The 23453-nt window shown below is 39.3% G+C and overlaps 1 protein-coding gene across 1 annotated transcript in view; it reads right to left on the reverse strand.

Annotated features, from left to right (window-relative positions):
• Nucleotides 1-555: 555 nt before the first annotated feature.
• Nucleotides 556-23453, reverse strand: part of LOC128232297 (N-alpha-acetyltransferase 25, NatB auxiliary subunit-like) — a 46267-nt gene continuing 23369 nt past the window's right edge. The window contains exons 16-26 of the mRNA XM_052945776.1: nt 23164-23211; nt 22820-22923; nt 17398-17450; nt 14209-14324; nt 11965-12171; nt 11569-11692; nt 5559-5618; nt 4400-4497; nt 3496-3606; nt 1131-1292; nt 556-945 (exon numbers count right to left, since the gene is read on the reverse strand). Coding sequence (XP_052801736.1) covers nt 823-945; nt 1131-1292; nt 3496-3606; nt 4400-4497; nt 5559-5618; nt 11569-11692; nt 11965-12171; nt 14209-14324; nt 17398-17450; nt 22820-22923; nt 23164-23211 — 1206 coding nt within the window. The 3' untranslated portion in view covers nt 556-822. The remainder of the gene's footprint in view (nt 946-1130; nt 1293-3495; nt 3607-4399; nt 4498-5558; nt 5619-11568; nt 11693-11964; nt 12172-14208; nt 14325-17397; nt 17451-22819; nt 22924-23163; nt 23212-23453) is intronic.

Below are 23453 nucleotides of genomic sequence, written 5' to 3' on the forward strand. Positions count from 1 at the left end.
TCACCACCACAGGCAATGGCGATCAAACCTTTAACCACCACAAATAATGGGATTTCAGACCTCTAGCCTCCACAAACAATGGATTTCAGACCACCAACCACCACAAACAACGGTTTTCAGACCTCTAACGTCCACAAACAATGGATTTCAGACTTCTAATCTCCACAAACAATGTCAATCAGCCTTCTAACCCCCCAAAAACATTGTCAATCAGCCTTCAAATCCCACAAACAATATCAATCAGCCTTCCAACACTCTAAAAATATGACAATCAGCCTTCTTATCCCCACAAACAATGTCAATCAGCCTTCTAATCCCCACAAACAATGCTATCTGTCTTCGAGCCAGCCCTATCAGACGTCGAGCCTGATGCAACACAACTAGAACATTCACTCTGCACATAAGTAGTATTTTGTTAATATTTGTGGCAGTTTATTTGATAATCATGTAAGCATTTGCAGAATTGTGATATAAGGAGATAGAGAGGCAACTATATGACTGCAGTTTTGGGAGCATAAAAATACAGGTTTTATGATATGTAATAGTAAAACAAAATTTCAGTTGTCAACAGAACAATTTTAATCAGAATTGCTCTAAATGAAAACAGCCAGGGTGATCAGATAAACCACTGTTGCCATTAATATAAATAAAAGTATGTTCATGCACAAGTAAAAAAACAGTTCATTTGATGGCCAATGCAGGTCTCTCTGGCTATGGCTTGGGCAACCATAGCTGACATCTGAGGCCAGAAGGAACACTCGGTGACTTTAGATGAGCAGGTGGTAATGTTGAGGGACTGGAAACTTCCCATGTCAGATGGGCTCAAAGGTGTATGCCGCCGAGGTACTGGAGTTTTTTATGAAGGAGTTCAGTGATTTCCACGACACTCTGCTGGTAGGCTAGCTCCACCTTCTTCCACACTTCACGTTCCATCTCTGCATAGCCCTGAACACAGAATTGTTTTCATTGAATTCCAGCACGCATATGTGAGTACAGTAAAAACATGGCAGAACAACAATCAGATTATTTCTAATTTCAACTTAACAGCACACTTGCCATAAAAGTAATGGAGTAAAACAGTAAAAGAGGAAATATTACTAACTAATATTTTAACAGACATTTACACTGACCTTAACGTGGTTGTTTGTGGTATCTGTTTGTTTGGTGAGGTTGAGCTGGCCAAAGTCAAGGCCAAGGAAGATGGGGTCAAGGTCACTGGCAGTCTTGTGCAGTCTCCCACACACAACCTCCAGCCCAGCAACGAGCTCATTATAATTCTCAAATGTGCATGGCTGCAACATACAATAAAAACCACATCATTTATTGTCTAGTTTCATGACGGGGCATTTTCTGCCAATTTTGGGGAAAAGACCCAAGACATTTTGGGAAAATATGCGTCACGAAATATGCCGAAATTGGGAAATTTTGTTAAAAAAACAAGCTTTTCAGTTTTTTTGCGAATGCGGAAATTATTCAATATCAGTTTCTTTTCCCTGATAAAAGACATAAAACAGCTAGCATATCAACACTTGTGGTGTAAATATCTATTGCAATAAATCATGACAGATAACATTTCATACTGATCTTTCAATGTGATGTAAATCAACAACTTCTAAATTCAATTATCCCCCAACTTTACATCCAATAATTTATTAAGATGTTAAATGAACTGTATAGGTCTAATAGGGTACTATAGAAAAAAGCCTGCGGGAGTACCTTGAATACTACCAACAATTACACATAACAACATGTACTAGAAAAGCATCTGTTTAGCATGTTTTAGCCCTAATGTAATGCTTGAAATATCAGTATATTGCTTAGCCCTAATGTAATGCTTGAAATATCAGTATATTGCTTAGCCCTAATGTAATGCTTGAAATATCAGTATATTGCTTAGCCCTAATGTAATGCTTGAAATATCAGTATATTGCTTAGCCCTAATGTAATGCTTGAAATATCAGTATATTGCTTAGCCCTAATGTAATGCTTGAAATATCAGTATATTACTGTTTTGTTAATCTTTTAATGTATTAGTGATCAAGTGTATCCTTCAAATAGACAGAAAAAATCCTGAAAGACAAAACAACTATTAGTGTTTAAATTAGGGAAATTGTAGTGTGTTTTTTCTTTAATATTTTATTATTTGCCTAAAACTACAGGTGATGTGTCAAGGAATGATTGCTCTTTTGTATGGTGTCATGTAGTTCTTAGATTAATAAACATCACTAAATAATTAAGTCATTTCAACTTCTATACAAGTACCTATTATGAAATTGTTGAGACAGAGTGCATACATGGTATGTACAATACTATAAATTATATAATATTTATGTCTAATCATACAACTAATCATACAAATGAGTTCTACTCATTATAATTTAGTTTTGCTTAAAGCTAAAGAAGTTCTTGTTAAGTAATTATTAGGGATGCAAACGAATATTTGAATATTCGATCGAACATTTGATATTCGAATGTCAAAATCGGTATTCGAATATTAGATGATTTTTGTTTGATATTTTATTAAACCTTTTGCCTGCAAATGAGTTATATATATACGCCTGTCTTGTTTTTAAAACGATTAATCCCTAATGCCAGAGGCGTGAACGTGATGACACTATGCACGCGTCATATGTTAATTAGGGACATTTCGTCGCAACTATAAACAGTACCCGAAATTTAACGAAAATTGCCTATTAGACAAGTGACATCAAACAAGTTTCAATTATTTTTGGTAAATTTTAATGACCATGCCAATAAAGGACAAACGGAATCAGCCAACAAAGTGGTGTCATGGCTGATAAATAAGCTTTGCAATATTGCTCAAAACGCCATAATGATATGAATGACATGTGTTAGTCATGTGCTCTTAACTAGTTTCCATGTTTCATTATTACATCCGCACTGTGAAGTGTAACATTTTTGTACAAAAGATGAGTAAAATATTCAGTTTTTTTTTCGTTTTATTATCTAAATAATTCCCACGTAGGTTTGTTTTTTCCATGGTTATTTTTAGTTGAGATCAGTCCCAGAACGAGGCTGCGCGTCCTACAGAATGACCATCCGCTGGTGCATTACGACATTCAACCGGGAATTTACGATCTTATGAATGCTGTGGAATATAAATTATTTTGGATTTTTGTTTGTTCAAAATCTATTGTTTTTTGTTGGATTTATTTAGTATACTTTTGGGGAAAATAAGGGTCCATCGCATGCTCCGGTTATATCAAAGGCCCCAGTTATTACTGTAGTGAACAATAACAGCAGTTTACTACATTTCTTAAATATTCATTTTGGTTATCGAATATTCGATTGAAAGAATTACAGAATATTCGAATATCAGTTTTGCCATTCGTTTGCATCCCAAGTAATTATGGTAAGAACACAGGGACACAGATAAATGGACAGATAGCTGCCACAGTAAACTCTCAACCATGTTCAGAACTGCGCTTTTAAGTTATAAATAAAACTACTTATAATACTGAAACATGAACAGACCATAGGTAAAGGATTGTCCTTTTTCTTTTTGTTCCTGCGTGTAAGAACCGTCTTCACTGGTTTCAACATTCGGTAGCAGACACCAGTCATTACACAGACATGGGAGATCACCTGCAATAAACATAGACTCATGCCATTACACAGAAGTGAGATCACCTGCTAAAACATAGACACCAGCCATTACACAAAAGTGAGATCATCTGCTCAAACATAGACACCAGCCATTACACAGAAGTGAGATTATCTGCTCAAACATAGACACCAGCCATTAACAAAAGTGAGATCATCTGCTCAAACATAGACACCAGCCATTACACAGAAGTGAGAGCATCTGCTCAAACATAGACACCAGCCATTACACAGAAGTGAGATCATCTGCTCAAACATAGACATCAGCCATTACACAGAAGTGAGATCATCTGCTCAAACATAGACACCAGCCATTAACAGAAGTGAGATCATCTGCTCAAACATAGACACCAGCCATTCACAGAAGTGAGATCATCTGCTCAAACATAGACACCAGCCATTTACAGAAGTGAGATCATCTGCTCAAACATAGACACCAGCCATTTACAGAAGTGAGATCATCTGCTCAAACATAGACACCAGCCATTTACAGAAGTGAGATCATCTGCAATAAGCAATGTGTATGTACAAATGATTCAAAGTCTTATATGCATGCAGCAAATACAAAATACTTTGCATAAAACCATGTTCATTCTATGAAATTGGAGGTAAAATGGTAAAAAAAAAGTGCTACAATAACTATGAAATATGTATGTATACTTAATTACAGACAAAAAAAGAGCCATAGACCAAATAAAAACTAGTACACACATGTATATCTATTGTTTGACGTAATTATATTAAGATCAGAAAGTTGAGTGTGGTAAGGTGTTACCTCTGCAGCCAGGACAGTTGTCTCAAGGATGCAGGGGTCCAGCCTGCGCCCTGCCCCGTCCTCAATCAGCAGCTTGCAAGGGCATCCATCAAGCACACCTACACACAATAACACCACTTAGCTGATGCAATAACTGAGTTCAAACTCAAAAGTATCCTTTATGTAAAAAAAAACACTAAAATATTGAATATTGTCAAGGTATGACATGTATATGTTAATGGGTTTTACAATTACATTTAAACACCATTAATCCGAAATCGTCGTGACCCAGATAAAAAATTTGGGATTAATAATTTTAGAAAATGACAGCGTTTGCAAATTATAGATGATGTAACATATTAAGTTGTGAAAATTGCAATGTCGGTTACACGTTACCAACAAGTTACATTTGGTTTGAGTGATCATTCTGTAAACATGTTCGTTGAATTATTTCATAAAAAATGACTTCTCCTGGTAGCTTAGTGGTGCCACTTTAAACCCTTTCCTTTAATTACTGATCCAGATATACTCCCGCAGTGGTTACTGGGCCCTTCTACTGATTGTTCGGTAGCAATTTAAGTGAAAAATGTGGCAATCGAATTTGATGAGTCATTTTCAAATAATATTCAGATTCTGTAAAACAGCAATTATACACTATAACACCCAAATAATTCACACATTATCTTATACGATGTTTGTAACCTAAGTGTGCTCAATGTCATTCGATAACAAACCCATTGTGCTTCTTTATCACTTCAAGCCGATGCCCTAGTGCTATCACAGTTTGGTGTGAAAAACTATGACATGATCAAGTTCGAAATAAGGATTGATAAAAAGGTGTGAAATACTGAATCGGGATCGAAATTATTAATTCAGAAAAGGTATGTTTTCGAAAAAGCGATAATTATGGATAAACATATTTTATCTATCAGAATGAAAGAAATTATTTTGTTTGCTTTTGAATTTTGCATTTCTTAATCTGAATGTCAGACTTTAAGGCAGTTAAGGCATTCCAATGTTATGAACTCGTGATGGTTATTTCTGACATTCATTGTTTGGTCAGTCTGTAATGTGTTTGGTTCTTTTATTTGCAAAATTTATTCAGTTTTACTCGTGCAGAAATTAAATGATATATTGTTTTTAATTTTGCTGTAGGAAAGTTTCACAATTTGAAACATACCTTCAACAAGTTTGGGCACAGATGTTTGCAATCTCTCTTCTTTTTTGCTGTCTGTTTTATCTGCAAAAAGAATGTTCATCAGTACATCTTTATCATCCAGCAATATCAAAATTTCAACACAAGTAATAATTGGATAGCCATCTGTTACACTATGGCCAGGAGTTCCCAATAAAAGAGATGTTTACTAAAACATTGAATAATTATGCTATGTGGAGAGTTGGTCTCACTATACTAAATACAATTAAGATAAAACAGAAAAAACAAGAGGGCCATGATGGCCCTAAATCGCTCACCTGAGTAAAAGAGTTTAACCTTTGTAATCAATATAGCTTGATATTTGTTCTCAAAGAATATTGAAAAACATTATGGTCAAACATCTTCCCTGGATAATCACTGACAGGACTTGTCACAGTTACCTGCACACTGACAGGACTTGAAGATTGACTGCACACTGACATAATTTGATTCTCATACCTGCACACTGACAGGACTTTGTTCAGTTGCCTGCACACTGACAGGACTTGATAATTGACTGCACACTGACAGCACTTGGTACAGATACCTGCACACTGACAGCACTTTTTTCAGTTGCCTGCACACTGACAGGACTCATTCAATTGCCTGCACACTGACAAAACTATGTTAAATTGCTTGCACACTGAAAGAACTTTTAGTATAGATACACAAACAACTGAGAGGACTTCGTTCAATTGCATGCACACTGACAGGACTCATTCAATTGCATGCACACTGACAAAACTATGTTTAATTGCTTGCACACTAAAATAACTTATAGTATAGATACACAAACAACAAACAGTGCACCATCCAATAAAATCAATAATCTGCCCTAGGCTCAAAGAACAGTACATCTTCTTAGTCTATTTCTGCTTATTCCATCTAGGACAACATCACCATACTTCTGTATAAGGCTTATTCACTATCCACACAGAAGATAAGATTTGTAGCTTAAATTGATCTACATGAAGTTAACAATAATATACATGAAGTTCAATGGAAAAGTCTGATTATTTTAATCCATGATCCTAAAAAAAGAACAATAATTACCTTAGAAGTGACTATGTTTAAGACTTAATAAAATTTAAAATCTATTCCTTTGTTACTAAAAATAGGAAGAAGTGGAATCTCCAACAAAAAGGGAAACCATATAGAAAGACTTGCTGCCCTTGTTTCAAGGGTAAACTTTACATAACTATCAAATTTTAACAAAATGTATTTATAATGAACTTGTAACCCACTGGGTGAGGCCAATTTTTCTTCAGGGGCATATTTTGAATAAACATGGTATATAACCAATAGACAATGTTACACACCAAATATTTAAGCACTAGGCCTAAAAGTATTTGCCAAAAAAGTTTTGTAATTTTTCCTTTAGGTTGCCATGGCAAACAGAGTTCTGTATGGAATTCATTTCTTTGAACAATTTTTAAAAAGCACCACCCAAGGATCATTCCTATGAAGTTTCATTAAAATTGTCCAAGGTGTTTAGGAGAAGATGATGATTATAACCAAATTGTTGACATTTTCCTTTAGGTTGCCATGGCAACCAGAGTTCTGCATGGAATTCATTTCTTTGTACAATTTTGAAGAAGCACCAACCAAGGATTGTTCCTATGAAGTTTCATTAAAATTGTCCCAGGGGGGTAGGAGAATATGATGATTATAACCAATTGTTGACATTTTCCTTAAGGTTGCCATGGCAACCAGAGTTCTGCATTGAAATCATTTCTTTGAACAATTTTGAAGATGCACCAACCAAGGATCATTCCTATGAAGTTTCATTAAAATTGTCCGAGCGGTTTAGGAGAAGATGAGGATTATAACCAATTGTTGACATTTTCCTCTAGGTTGCCACGGCAACCAGAGTTCTGCATGGAATTAATTTTTTTTAACAATTTTGAAGAAGCACCAACCAAGGATTGTTTCTTTGAAGTTTCATTAAAATTGTCCCAGGGGGGTAGGAGAAGATGATGATTATAACCAATTGTTGACATTTTCCTTAAGGTTGCCATGGCAACCAGAGTTCTGCATTGAAATCATTTCTTTGAACAATTTTGAAAGAACAACAACCAAGGATCATTCCTATGAAGTTTCATTAAAATTGTCCACGGAGTTTAGGAGAAGATGAGGATTATAACCAATTGTTGATATTTTCCTTTATGTTGCCACATGGTTCATACAGACTTGTCATCATCAGATTCCAGGACTTTTCCAGAACTTAAAATATTTTTTCCAGGAGTGTATACCGTGTGATGAAACATTGTTATTTTGATCCCTCGACATGTTATTTACATGCTTATCTCCCTTCGCATGGGATTTCAGTGCAGCTTCTCCCATATTTGATATATCAAACAGTTTATCGCAAACAATACAAAGCGCTTTTGTCTTGTCGGCCTTAAATGGACGAAGCCATCGTCTATAGTTTTCATTCGCCTCCCATTCACTTCTAAACACACATTTTCCTCGCGAAGACATTTTTATCGGATTATCGGAAGTAAACAACCGGAAACATGCTATTCTGCGCGCAGCACTATAAAGGCAGTGTTAAAAAACGGGTTTAAGACCGGAAAATCACGGTGCTTTTTACGGCGTCTATTTCGTCGATGAAATTTGACTTCCGATGGTCAGCAATGTAAATATTCATGATTATTTTGATTAGTTTGTCCGACCAATTTCAAGGAGAATTATAAATTTTCATGGGAAATTTTTATTATTCCAGGACATTTCAAGGAAATTTCTGACATTTTCAAGGAGTTTTCCAGGACTGACGCCGAATTCAAGGAGTTTTCCAGGACTTTTCCTATCCTGTGCGGACCTTGTGCCACGGCAACCAGAGTTCTGCATGGAATTAAATTCTTTGAACAATTTTGAAAAAGCACCAACCAAGGATCATTCCAATGAAGTTTCATCAAAATTGTCCAAGTGGTTTAGGAGAAGAAGATGATTATAACCAATTGTTGACATTTTCCTTAAGGTTGCCATGGCACCGGAGTTCTGCATGGAATTCATTTCTTTGAACAATTTTGAAAAAGCACCAACCAAGGATCATTCCTATGAAGTTTAATCAAAATTGTCCAAGCGGTTTAGGAGAAGAAGATGATTATAACCAATTGTTGACGCCAAACGACGGACGACAGACGCCGGACATAGACCGATCACAATAGCTCACCTTGCGCACTTTGGCTAGGTGAGCTAAAAAAACATCCACTGCCATCTCTAGTAGAATGCAATTCCATGAAATATCAAATCACAAACCAACAACAGTGTGAAATATAAAGACTATTTGCAACCTGTAAGAAGTGCTTTATTGTACGTCAGTGAACAGAACAAACGCACAAGTCATAAAATGCAGATGTATTCATTATTCAATCAATTCTAAATGGTGTTATTTCAATCTATTTTTTGTCCTGCAGTGAGTTCACCTTGCCTTACTGGGAATATACCTAGCCAGTTGTCCTGCAGTGAGTTCACCTTGCCTTACTGGGAATATACCTAGCCGTATGCCCTGCAGTGAGCTCACCTTGCCTTACTGGGAATATACCTAGCCGTTTGCCCTGCAGTGAGTTCAGCCTGCCTTACTGGGAGTATACCTAGCCGTATGCCCTGCAGTGAGCTCACCTTGCCTTACTGGGAGTATACCTAGCCGTATGCCCTGCAGTGAGCTCACCTTGCCTTACTGGGAGTATACCTAGCCGTATGCCCTGCAGTGAGCTCACCTTGCCTTACTGGGAGTATACCTAGCCGTATGCCCTGCAGTGAGCTCACCTTGCCTTACTGGGAATATACCTAGCCGTATGCCCTGCAGTGAGTTCAGGCTGCCTTACTGGGAGTATACCTAGCCGTATGCACTGCAGTGAGCTCACCTTGCCTTACTGGGAGTATACCTAGCCGTATGCCCTGCAGTGAGCTCACCTTGCCTTACTGGGAGTATACCTAGCCGTATGCCCTGCAGTGAGCTCACCTTGCCTTACTGGGAGTATACCTAGCCTTATGCCCTGCAGTGAGCTCACCTTGCCTTACTGGGAGTAGACCTAGCCGTATGCCCAGCAGTGAGTTCACCTTGCCTTACTTGGGAATATACCAAGCTGTATGCCCTGCAGTGAGTTCACCTTGCCTTACTGTGAGTATACCTGGCTGTATGTCCTGCAGTGAGTTCACCTTGCCTTACTGTGAGTATACCTGGCTGTATGTTCTGCAGTGAGTTCAACTTGCCTTACTGTGAGTATACCTGGCTGTTTGTTCTGCAGTGAGTTCACCTTGCCTTACTGTGAGTATACCTGGCTGTTTGTTCTGCAGTGAGTTCACCTTGCCTTACTGTGAGTATACCTGGCTGTATGTTCTGCAGTGAGTTCACCTTGCCTTACTGTGAGTATACCTGGCTGTAAGTTCTACAGTGAGTTCACCTTGCCTTACTGTGAGTATACCTGGCTGTATGTTCTGCAGTGAGTTCACCTTGCCTTACTGTAAGTATACCTGGCTTGCCTTACTGTGAGTAGACCTAGCCGTATGCCCTGCAGTGAGCTCAGCCTGCCTTACTCAGGGTTCGAATTTAACTTTGAAGAGCACTCGCAAAATTTTGTGAGTGCTTTTTGAGGCAACTCGCAAAATGAAAAATCAACTTGCAATTTTATTATTTGCTTTATTCCCTTATAATATTGTCTAATTAAAGTAAATATTTACACCTAAGACATATTATGAAAATAAAAAGTATCAATCTTGAGTGACTCGCCTACTGGAACTTGTTTATGAGCTTATTTACCCTCGCCATCGGGTAATACCCATTGGGCGAGCACGCTACAGATTTATTAAGTCTATAAGTATTAAAAACAATAACATTATAAATTTAAAATAAATAAAAGCAACAGTAAATGTAGCGTGGATGCTTTGGACTATAAAATATATCGAAGTCTATTCTTTTTGACAGTTGGGCGGATACAGTATATTAAAAGGTTGATGGGGTTTACATATAGTCGACAAAGGCGCTAAATTTAGCCAAAGATCGAGCTAGGTGATTACGTCATTTGTATTCACTTTGAGCATCCCGGAAAGATTCCAGATAAAACTCGGCCTTTCCCATAATTGTTCTATTTTTGAAAACTTACTAGAGCGTGACTCCGTACTGTCTTTTTTATACTGGTAGTGTTAACATGCCACTTAAAGGCTGTTTACTCTGGACTAAGTAGCGGAGTTAGGTTCATGTTTATTCTACTTTCATTTTAACATTTTGTGGTCTAGAAAAAGCCACTCGCAGAATTTTGCGAGCTTGAATAAAAGACACTCGCAATTTGCAAATATCGCTCGCATTTTGCGAGTATGCGAGTCGAAATTCGAATCCTGTTACTGTGAGTATACAAAGCCGTATGCCCTGCAGTGAGCTCACCTTGCCTTACTGGGAATATACCTAACCGTATGCCCTGCAGTGAGTTCAGCCTGCCTTACTGGGAATATACCTAGCCGTATGCCCTGCAGTGAGCTCACCTTGCCTTACTGGGAGTATACCTAGCCGTATGCCCTGCAGTGAGTTCACCTTGCCTTACTGGGAATATACCTAGCCGTATGCCCTGCAGTGAGTTCACCTTGCCTTACTGGGAGTATACCTAGCCGTATGCCCTGCAGTGAGCTCACCTTGCCTATCTGGGAGTATACCTAGCCGTATGCCCTGCAGTGAGCTCACCTTGCCTAACTGGGAGTATACCTAGCCGTATGCCCTGCAGTGAGCTCACATTGCCTAACTGGGAGTATACCTAGCCGTATGCCCTGCAGTGAGCTCACCTTGCCTTACTGGGAATATACCTAGCCATATGCCCTGCAGTGAGCTCACCTTGCCTTACTGGGAATATACCTAGCCGTATGCCCTGCAGTGAGCTCACCTTGTCTTACTGGGAATATACCTAGCCGTATGCCCTGCAGTGAGCTCACCTTGCCTTACTGGGAATATACCTAGCCGTATGTTCTGCAGTGAGTTCACCTTGCCTTACTGTGAGTATACCTAGCTGTATGTCCTGCAGTGAATGGATGTAGAGGAGATTATCAAGCATCTCTAGGAACACTGTGTGGTAGTTGCCCTGCAAGTAGGTGACCAGCCGCGTCCTGAAGGGGCCCTGCACAGGGTACTATCAACAGTAATAGAGTAATGATTACTAACATCTTACTTGTGAAAAACAAATATGCATTGTAAAATATACAGCGAAAATGTTTCTAGTTCCTTGTGAGATTTTAATAGTGCATATATAGAAAATTGTAGATCTTTATCTTATTTGTGTTCCTTTAACATTTCATTCATAAACTTATATAAAGAATAATCCAATACTTGGAAACTTTCTAAAGAGTTCTTACATGAGCCATTGTTTACAGACATGCTCCGTACACAGTTTAGGGCACACACCTTTATTTCCTGAGTATAGCACTGTTGGCAGATTTCAATGTGAGCAGCAAATTGTGTCCGCAAGTCAGCCAGGGTGCTGTGCAGCGCTGGTTTACCATCGTCAGTCACACCATTGTTAGCAGTGTGATCATGGTCAAGCTTCTGACCTAGCATTACACTGCCTGCCAGGATACGCAGTGTCAAGTTCCGCACCTTCAACCATGCAAGCTGAAATAGAGAAGTAAAATAAACAGTGACCTTGACCTTGCTCCTTGGGGCGCCAAACACAATCCCATTAGAGGTTTCCATAACTGTTTTCTATATACCAAGTTTGGTCACTTAATGTCAAACCTAGCTACAAATATTTGATACCATATGTAAGTTTGAAAACTAGACATGAAATTTATGACACGAACCTTTGACTTTAAATTGTGAAGTTGACCTTGAAATGGAGCCAGCTGGCCAGAAATGAGCATTTAGAATGTTTTCTTTATGTAGAAGTATCATGAAAATCCTTGAAGGGGTTTAGGAGATAAATTGTGGACACAAAATCCATAGCTTGATCCTTTGACCTTGAACAGGGAACTTGACCATGAGCCAGCGTGCCTGTTATTCGGTTCTGCCCATTGTTTGGATGTGGTGAACAATTTATCAGAGTTTTATGAAAATCCTTCAAGGGGTTTAGGAGATACTGAGCAGACACAAAATCTATGGCTTGAGCTTGCATACCTGAAATATGGGTTCTGCACACTGTCTCCATGTGGCTAAACTGAGTTATCTTTCAAGTGGTTTAGAAGACATTAACAGGACATGATGAAATCTATGATATAAGGAGTGGACATTTAAATGGTCCTAAGAGTGCCTCAAACCTTTAAGATATGTAGCTGCAACATGTGCTCATGTCATCTTTAAGTGGTGGACATTTGAGCCAGATATTTCAAATCGTTTGATTGGCTAGAGAATTATGGAGCAGACACTAATTAATGACATACAGACAGATAGATGGACACTTGTGGCAACTATAACAAGAGATGTTTGTCAAACATTATGCCCCCCCCCCCCCCCCCCTGAGCACCATGTTGTCAGGATTATATGGACAATTGAATGAAATTGGCATGGACCAAAATAACAGCTGATTTGTCACTGACATTGGATGCCGTTGAGGCAGTTTAAAAATTATGACCATCTAAAGTGTGAGGATAGAGTGTGTTATGACCATGACCTTTGACTTTATGACCTCATAATCCATAGGAGTTATCAGCTGGTCACCAAAAACCTAAATGTCAAGTTTGAGGGCCATGGGTGCAGGCATTGACAAGTTATCACACAAACAAGCTTTTTTTGTTCAAGGTCACTGTAACCATGACCTTTGATTCGATGACCCATAAAATCATAAGGGGTCATCTACAGGTCAGACACAACTCCAAGTCAAGTTTGAGGGCCATGGGTGCAGGCATTGTCCAATTATCACTTGAAACATTTTCGCATTCAAGGTGACTGTGAACCTGACCTTTGACCCAATGACTCCTAAAATCAATAAGGGTCATCTCCTGGTCAGGCCAACTTACATGTCAAGTTTGATGATCATAGATTCAGGCATTGTTGAGATATCACTGCGAGAAGATTTGTTAACTTTTTGGCGTTAAAGGTTACTGTGACCTTGACCTTGGCCTGATGACCCCCAAAGTCAAGAGGGGTCATCTACTGGTCAGGCCCAACCTTCATGTCAAGTTTGATGACCATAGGTCCAGGAATTGTTGAGTTTGCTTTCAAGGTCACTGTGATCTTGACTTTTTACCCCTTAAATCAATAGGGGTCATCTCCTGGTCAGGCCCCACCTCCAAGTTTGGGGGCCATGGGTGCAGGCATTGTTGAGTTATCACTCGGACAAGCTTTAAAATTCTTTTATCATTAAAGGTCACTGTGACCTTGACCTTTGACCTGATGAGCCCTAAAATCAATAGGGGTCATCTACTGGTCACATCCAACCTTCATGTCAAGTTTGATGACCATACGTCCAGGAATTGTTGAGTTATCCCTCGGACAAGCTTTGGTCTACTGACGGACCGACTGACCAACCTACCGACCGACATGTGCAAAGCAATATACCCCTCTTCTTCGAAGCGGGGCATAATAATAAATGCATGCTTGTTAGAGAGCATAAAAATTTGACCATCAGTCTAATGAAAATGGAGAATTTATATCAATTTCTAACTATGAAACACATAATACAATGTCTCATTATGAACTAGCATGTGCCAGTACCTCTTCTTTGAGAGACTGTTGTTTGGCCTGGTTGATGCTGTATGTGGATGGTGGGTCCCAGCACAGGATCACAGTCAAGTCTCGGTTGTCCTGTACCTGGTCAGGGTCAGTCTTGTCTGGAAACAGCACACAAGCAGTCAGCAAAAGGAACAGCACACAAACAGTCAGCAAAAACCAACATACACTCTTAATGAACTCTTTTTACTGAAAGTAACTGCATTAAAACTTATGATTTGAAAATAATGCTATCTCAAATACAAAATTCACCAACAGATAACTATTACATTTTACCATTTATTTCAATAATGCATTCAGGTACTTGCTTACCTATAGACATTACAAACACTGGCTCACATGCAAAGATAAACAAGAACTGTCATAAGACAGCGCGCTCGACTACGCCGCTTTGACTTAGAAGTGAATACAATAATGATGTATGTGCCTGTCAAAAGCAATAAAAAAATCAAATTGACAAGTAAACAGTGACAATAACTCTCAGGGGCCCAAAACACAATATCATTAAAGGTCTCTATAAACTCTTTATATATACCAAGTTTGCTCACAATATGTCGACCCTTACATGTTCAATACCAACCATTTTTCTATTAATAGTAACTTTGACCTTGACCCTAGGGGCCTCAAACGTAATCCCATGAAAGATCTATATAAACCCTTCCTATATACCAAGTTTGGTCACTATATGTCAAACCTAGCTAAAATTATTCGATACATAAGGTGACTTTGTTGCTGCCCTCCCACCAGCCCGCCAACACAATGACGCAAGTCATTCTAATAACTTGTTTTCCCTCTTGTGAAAACCTGGTTAAGAATATTAAAATGTGCCTGTCAAAAGAAAAAAAAGAAAAGAAAAAAAAAGTCAATCAAGGGCCATAATTTGTATTTAGGGTTTATATGGAGTTATTTAACCTTATTGTAAGAAGGTCGTCATTCATTGTGCAAAGTATCAAGTCAATTGAATGAAGGGTATAGAAGTTTTTTTTATTAAAATCCAAACTTGCCTGACAACTTTAACCTGCCCTAAAACTTTAACCTAAAGTCAATCAGGGACCATAATTTGTATAAAGGATGATATGGAGTTATCTAACCTCATTATATGATGGCCCTGAACAACTGTGTGAAGTATAAAGTGAATTGAAGGAAGGGTATTGGACTTATAAGAGAAAATCCCAACTTGCCCTAAAACTTTAACCCGCCCTAAAACTTTAACCTACATTTCTAAGTCAATCAGGGGCCATAACTTGTATTAAGGATAGTATGGAGTTATGTAACCTCATTGTGTGATGGTCCTGAACACCTGTGTGAAGTATTAAGTCAATTGAATGAAGGGTAAAGAAGTTATTTAAAATATCCCAACCTGCCCTCAAACTTTAACCTAAATTCCATAGTCAATCAGGGGCTATAATTTGTATAAAGGATAATATGGAGTTATCTAACCTCATTATGTGATGGCCCTGAACAACTGTGTGAAGTATTAAGTGAATTGAAGGAAGGGTATTGGACTAAGAGAAAATCCCAACTTGCCCTAAAACTTTAACCGGACCCCAATGATGATGCTTGGGCGAGTAGTATAGCACTCCTTATTCTTCAAATAGCCGTGTTAAAAAGTACCCATATGTGACAACTTTTTGTTGTCATCATACAATTACTCTCTTTTAACAGACCATCTTCTGTAGCAACATGGAAACCTCATCTTGCGTAAATATCTAAAATCCAAATACATCTTTTCTCGCTTCAAATGGCACCAAAAAAAGGTTTTTATGCTGCATTCAATAACTAATGCTGCACTCTCTTCAGGACTATTTAAAGAACGATTTGATAATTTACATATTTTAAATCATTGTGCACAAATCTATGACAGCCACGAATTAATACATATTTATACACAACATATTTCACTATTTCAAAACAAGAGGCCCAAAAGGGCCTATGCTCTACTGGCTGGGTTTGTGTGGTCAACATCACTGTTTTTGAAAAGAACCAACCCCTTGTCTACTGACACACTGACTTTTTTATACTATCAAGGCCCATAATCTAGGCATGCATAAGCAGATCTGGCTGATTTTCAAAAGGAACCGAGCTCTTATGGATATGTAGATACTGTACAAGTTTCATTGAGATACAATCAAAACTGAAGGCTGTATCGTGTTAACGAGTAATTTTTCTGACAAACTGATTTTTTTATACTATCAAGGCCCATAATCTAGGCATGCATGGGCCGATCTGGCTGGTTTTCGAAAGGAACCGAGCTCTCATGGATATGTAGATACTGTACAAGTTTCATCGAGATACAATCAAAACTGAAGGCTGAATCGTGTTAACGAGGAATTGTTTACTGACACACTGATTTTTTTTATACTATCAAGGCCCATAATCTAGGCATGCATGGGCCGATCTGGCTGGTTTCAAAAGGAACCAAGATCTCATGGATATGTAGATACTGTACAAGTTTCATCGAGATACAATCAAAACTGAAGGCTGTATTGTGTTAACGAGCAATTGTTTACAGGATTTTTATACTATAAAGGCCAATAATCTAGGCATGCATAGGCGGATCTGGCTGGTTTTCGAAAGGAACCGAGCTCTTATTGATATGTAGATACTGCACAGGTTTTATCAAGATACGATCAAAACTGAAGGCTGTATCGTGTTAACATGAATTGTTTACAGACGCACGGACGCACATACTACGTACACATTACCATCGCATAAGCTCTTCTGGCCTTTGGCCAGTAGAGCTAAAAATACAGCTTTATTTTGATTAACTGAGGTGGGAGAAAAGGCATCTTCCATGGCCGCTCCTGTAAGATAGGTTCAACCAAACCCTTGCACAGGGTGTTCTGTGGAAACTTGGTAATCCTCGGGGTTTTTTCTCTGTGTTTTGTCTAAATGAGGTGGAAAAAAGGCATCTACCTTTGCTGCTTGTGCAAGGTTCATCCCAACCCTTGCACAGGATGTTCTGCAGAAACTCGGGGAACCTTGTTTCGGTAAAACACCCTAAGCTCCAGTTTGGATAACTTATCTAACTCAAGGAGCCATTGAAAAAACAAGTTTATATTCTGCCAAGCTTTTTTTATATTTCATAAGAATTTACATATAGGTACAAAATTGATTTTGTGCAACAGTTGCTACCAGTGTATGTGTATTTAACATAAAGCATTGATTTCTTACCTTTGGCAGGATCAATCTCCATGTAATTAACCATCTGCTCTGTGCTAACATGGCTGAAACAGTCATGTATTTCATCATCAAACTGCTACATTTGGGTGTATATGAATATTTCAGTGAATCATTAAAAAATTATAGATTATATATTGCTACTCTTGTAATACATTAAAGGCCAGTATTCTCAGTGAACAACCCCATTCCAATACCCTCCACTCAAGGGACCACTCCAATACCCTCCACTCAATGGACCACTCCAATACCCTACACTTAAGAAGGGAGCACAACAATACCCTCAACTCAAGGGACCACTCAAATACCATCCACTCAAGGGACCACTCCACTCAAGGAACCTCTCCAATACCCTTCACTCAAGGGACAACTCCAATACGCTCCGCTCAATGGACCACTCCAATACGCTCCGCTCAATGGACCACTCCAATATCCTCCACTCAAGGGACCGCTCCAATACGCTCCGCTCAATGGACCACTCCAATACCCTCCACTCAAGGAACCACTCCAATAACCTCCACTAAAGGAACCTTTCCAATACCCTCCACTCAGTGAACCTATTCAATACCCTCCACTCAAGGGACCACTCAAATACCATCCACTCATGGGACAACTCCAATACCCTCCACTTAAGGGACCATTCCAATACCCACCACTCAACTCAAGGACCATCCAAATACCCTCCACTCAAGGGACCACTCCAATACCCTCCACTCAAGTGATCATTCCAGTACCCTCCACTCAACTCAAGGACCATTCCAATACCCTCCACTCAAGGGATCACTCCAATACCATCCACTCAAGGGACCACTCCAATACCCTCCCCTAAAGGGACCATTCCAATACCCTCCATTCAACTCAAGGACCATTCCAATACCCTCCACTCAAGGGACCACTCCAATATCCTCCACTCAAGGGACCACTCCAATACCCAGCACTGAAGGGAGCACCCTTTACTCTAGGGACTACTCCACTCAAGGGACCGCTCCAAAACCCTCCAATCAAGGGACCACTCCAATATCCTCCACTCAAGGGACCTCTCCAATACCCTCCACTCAAGGGACCACTCCAATACCCTCCACTCAAGGAACCTCTCCAATACCCTCCACTCAGTGAACCTATTCAATACCCTCCACTCAAGGGACCACTCCAATACCCTCCACTCAATGGACCACTCCAATACCCTACACTTAAGAAGGGAGCACAACAATACCCTCAACTCAAGGGACCACTCAAATACCATCCACTCAAGGGACCACTCCACTCAAGGAACCTCTCCAATACCCTCCACTCAAGGGACAACTCCAATACGCTCCGCTCAATGGACCACTCCAATACGCTCCGCTCAATGGACCACTCCAATATCCTCCACTCAAGGGACCGCTCCAATACGCTCCGCTCAATGGACCACTCCAATACCCTCCACTCAAGGAACCACTCCAATAACCTCCACTAAAGGAACCTTTCCAATACCCTCCACTCAGTGAACCTATTCAATACCCTCCACTCAAGGGACCACTCAAATACCATCCACTCATGTGACAACTCCAATACCCTCCACTTAAGGGACCATTCCAATACCCACCACTCAACTCAAGGACCATCCAAATACCCTCCACTCAAGGGACCACTCCAATACCCTCCACTCAAGTGATCATTCCAGTACCCTCCACTCAACTCAAGGACCATTCCAATACCCTCCACTCAAGGGATCACTCCAATACCATCCACTCAAGGGACCACTCCAATACCCTCCCCTAAAGGGACCATTCCAATACCCTCCATTCAACTCAAGGACCATTCCAATACCCTCCACTCAAGGGACCACTCCAATATCCTCCACTCAAGGGACCACTCCAATACCCAGCACTGAAGGGAGCACCCTTTACTCTAGGGACTACTCCACTCAAGGGACCGCTCCAAAACCCTCCAATCAAGGGACCACTCCAATATCCTCCACTCAAGGGACTTCTCCAATACCCTCCACTCAAGGGACCACTCCAATACCCTCCACTCAAGGAACCTCTCCAATACCCTCCACTCAGTGAACCTATTCAATACCCTCCACTCAAGGGACCACTCCAATACCATCCACTCAAGGGGCTTCTCCAATATCCTCCACTCAAGGGACCACTCAAATACCATCCACTCAAGGGACCACTCCAATACCCAGCACTCAAGGGACCTCTTCAATACCCTCCACTCAAGGACCATTTTAATACCTTCCACTCAAAGGACCACTCCAATACCCTTCACTCAAGGGACCACTCCAATACCCTCCACTCAAGAGACCACTCCAATACCATCCACTCAAGGGACAACTCCAATACCATCCAATCAAGGGATCACTCAAGGGACCACTCCAATACCATCCACTCAAGGGACCACTCAAGAGACCACTCCAATACCATCCAATCAAGGGATCACTCAAGAGACCACTCCAATACCATCCACTCAAGGGACAACTCCAATACCATCCACTCAAGGGACCACTCCAATACCATCCACTCAAGGGACCACTCCAATACCATCCACTCAAGGGACCACTTCAAGACCATCCACTCAAGGGACCACTCCAATACCCTCCACTCAAGGGACATGATAAGGGAGGGATGTGTTACTCGCTTGATCAATCCATACTCAAACAAGAAACGCCGCAATGCGACGAAAACCAGGTTTTCAAAGATTGACAGAAGAACCTGTGTCTGTTCGTCATTCAAATTACCAGGTTTCACTTTGTAAAAACCTGGTTAAAAACCTCAGAAAAACCCTTGACTTCCTCATTAACTGTCTGTCTGTCTGACTGTCTTTTAGTCTGATTGTCTGTCTTGCTGAATAATATGTCTCTTTTACTACACCTTCCATTGCTGTCACAGCCCCTCCAATCACCGTCATTAACCCTCTAGTCACTTTTACTACCCCTTCCATTGCCGTCACAGCCCCTCCCATTGCTATTGTTGACCTTTCCATCATTACCACTCCTTTTGTCATCATGATCACTCTATCCAAGGTTGTAAATTATTAACAGCAACCAGTGAATACACGATAGAAATATGGGTTACAAAATAACATGGTTGATAACGGGCAAAAATGCCATTTTAAAAAAAACATTTTCAAATAAACAGGATTTTTTCCCTTCAATGTCAACTGTAGTAATGTGCATAATTATTTGCTCAATGTAGGCGAAGGTTTGTAACTTTGGATAACATTTTTTTTCATTTTAAACCAGTTTAAAGCATTAAATATCAGACTGAATAAAATCACGACTCTAGTTGACAACACATGCTCCTAAATTTGACTGAGGTGTCAAACAATTTGGCAAGTTGCTTATAGGACCAGACTCATAGAGTAACAGATTATTCAGCCTTTTTAGCATACTGCACTGAATCAGAATGCACTCTCACATCTTTGAAAACCGATTGACCTTTCAATCGAAATGTTTGAGCAGTTTAGTACATAAGCTGGTGTGTGTGTGAGTGGTGACAGAAAACATGGATCAAAGTACTCACTTGATGAGTTGCAATCTTACACTAAACAAGAGCGGTCACAGACAGCTATATCCCCCGCCTCATGGGGCATTTTTTTGTAACGAAAGCCAATCAATGGTAAGGGTAGTTTCTGAGGAACATAAGAAATGCGTAAAATTAAGAAAGGGCAATAACTCTTTCAAAAACGGTCAAATTGCAAAAGCCTGACAATATGCGCTATATCACTTTATAGTCATCAACGTAAATGGAGTTGCGAAGAAACCAATTTTAAATGTAAAATAAGCAAAGGGCAATAACTCTTTCAAAAATTGTTGAATCAGGAAAGCCCGACAATATACGCTGCTTCACTGTATGATCATCAATCTGTGAAAGGTTGGTAGAAATCGAATGAAAAACGTAAGAGCAGTTGCGAAGAAATCAATTTTAAATGTAAAATAAGCAAAGGGCAATTACTCTTTCAAAAATGGTCAAATCAGGAAAACCCGACAATATGCACTGGTTCACTTTATGATCATCAATCTGTGAAAGTTTGGTAGAAATCGCATGAAAAGCGCAAGAGCAGTTGCGAAGAAACCAATTTTAAATGTAAAATAAGCAAAGGGCAATAACTCTTTCAAAAATAGTCGAATCGGGAAAGCCCGACAATATGCGCTTTTTCATTTTATGATAATCAATCTGTGAAAGTTTGGTAGAAATCGCATGAAAAACGTAACAGCAGTTGCGAAGAAACCAATTTTAAATGTAAAATAAGCAAAGGGCAATAGAAATCGCATGAAAAACGTAAGAGCAGTTGCGAAGAAACCAATTTTAAATGTAAAATAAGCAAAGGGCAATAACTCTTTCAAAAATAGTCGAATCAGGAAAGCCCGACAATATGCGCTGTTTCACTTTATGATAATCAATCTGTGAAAGTTTGGTAGAAATCACATAGAAAACGTAAAAGGAGTTGCGAAGAAACCAATTTTATATGTAAAATAAGCAAAGGGCAATAACTCTTTCAAAAATGATCAAATCAGGAAAGCCCGACAATACACGCTGCTTCACTTTATGATCATCAATCTGTGAAAGTTTGGTAGAAATCGCATGAAAAACGTAAGAGCAGTTGCGAAGAAACCAATTTTAAATGTAAAATAAGCAAAGGGCAATAACTCTTTCAAAAATGGTCAAATCAAGAAAGCCCGACAATATGCACTGCTTCACTTTATGATTATCAATCTGTGAAAGTTTGGTAGAAATCGCATGAAAAACGTAAGAGCAGTTGCGAAGAAACCAATTTTAAATGTAAAATAAGCAAAGGGCAATAACTCTTTTAAAAATAGTCGATTCGGGAAAGCCCGACAATATGCGCTGCTTCACTTTATGATAATCAATCTGTGAAAGTCTGGTAGTAATCGCATGAAAAACGTAAAAGGAATTGCGAAGAAACCAATTTTATATGTAAAATAAGCAAAGGGCAATAACTCTTTGAAAAATGGTCAAATCAGGAAAGCCCGACAATATGCGCTGCTTCACTTTAAGTTCATCAATCTGTGAAAGTTTGGTAGAAATCGCATGAAAAACGTAAGAGGAGTTGCGAAGAAACCAATTTTAAATATAAAGTAAGCAAAGGGCAATAACTCTTTCAAAAATGGTTGAATCGGGAAAGCCCAACAATATGCGCTGCTTCACTTCATGATCATCAATCTGTGAAAGTTTGGCAGAAATCTTATGAGAAATGTAAGAGGAGATGCAAAGAAATGAATGTGGGCCGGACGGACGCACACACACGGAATCGCGCCTACCATTACTATATTCCCTCGCCTTTTCAAGGCGGGGGATAATAAATAAAAAAAATCTTTTACTTATGAATTATTTCAAACCAAGTCCATCCATTAAATTTAAGGATTACACTGCGATACAAGGGTTTCATGGATAATCTGTGTAAATACCTGTTTGTGTCCAGGATCATGTCCAGCAGCATCCTCTCAGCGGTTGCGCTTGCATACTGCAGTGAGTTCTGCAGGCGGTCCCTGAACCTCACAAACTCATTGATCTACACAGAAATTAGAAAAAAAATTCATATGAAATTCTTATTTCCGGTATGGCAAATACTTTTTTTGCTACATTTTTTATCGAAACCTTTTTGATTTTGCAAAAAAACTTCTGCAAAATTTAACCGTCCTACAGTACTGATGTCAATTAACACTAGATGACAAACCAAAACATATTCTGTCCTGTGACTTCAATCTAGAAGTATCTTTATTCCAAAATGTATATCTCCTGATTTACATACCTTAGTAAAAGACCCATATTTGTATGATGCTATTAAGTACTCTGCAGTCTGAAAAAAAAAAAAAATAAATAACAAGAGCTGTCACAGTATGTGACGAATGCCCCCGAATGTGACATTGACCTACGAACAAGGTCAGTACATGAAAAGTTGATCTTGCCTTTATGTGTCAAATACATATGGCAAGTTATTTTAAATTTCCTCTGTACATAAAAAAATACCACCCATACTTGACAACCTACACTGTTATGTCCTTATATTCAGAATTCCCTTGTGAATAAACACTTAGTGTA

Source organism: Mya arenaria, chromosome 4 (assembly GCF_026914265.1).
Source record: "Mya arenaria isolate MELC-2E11 chromosome 4, ASM2691426v1".
NCBI lineage: Eukaryota > Metazoa > Mollusca > Bivalvia > Myida > Myidae > Mya > Mya arenaria.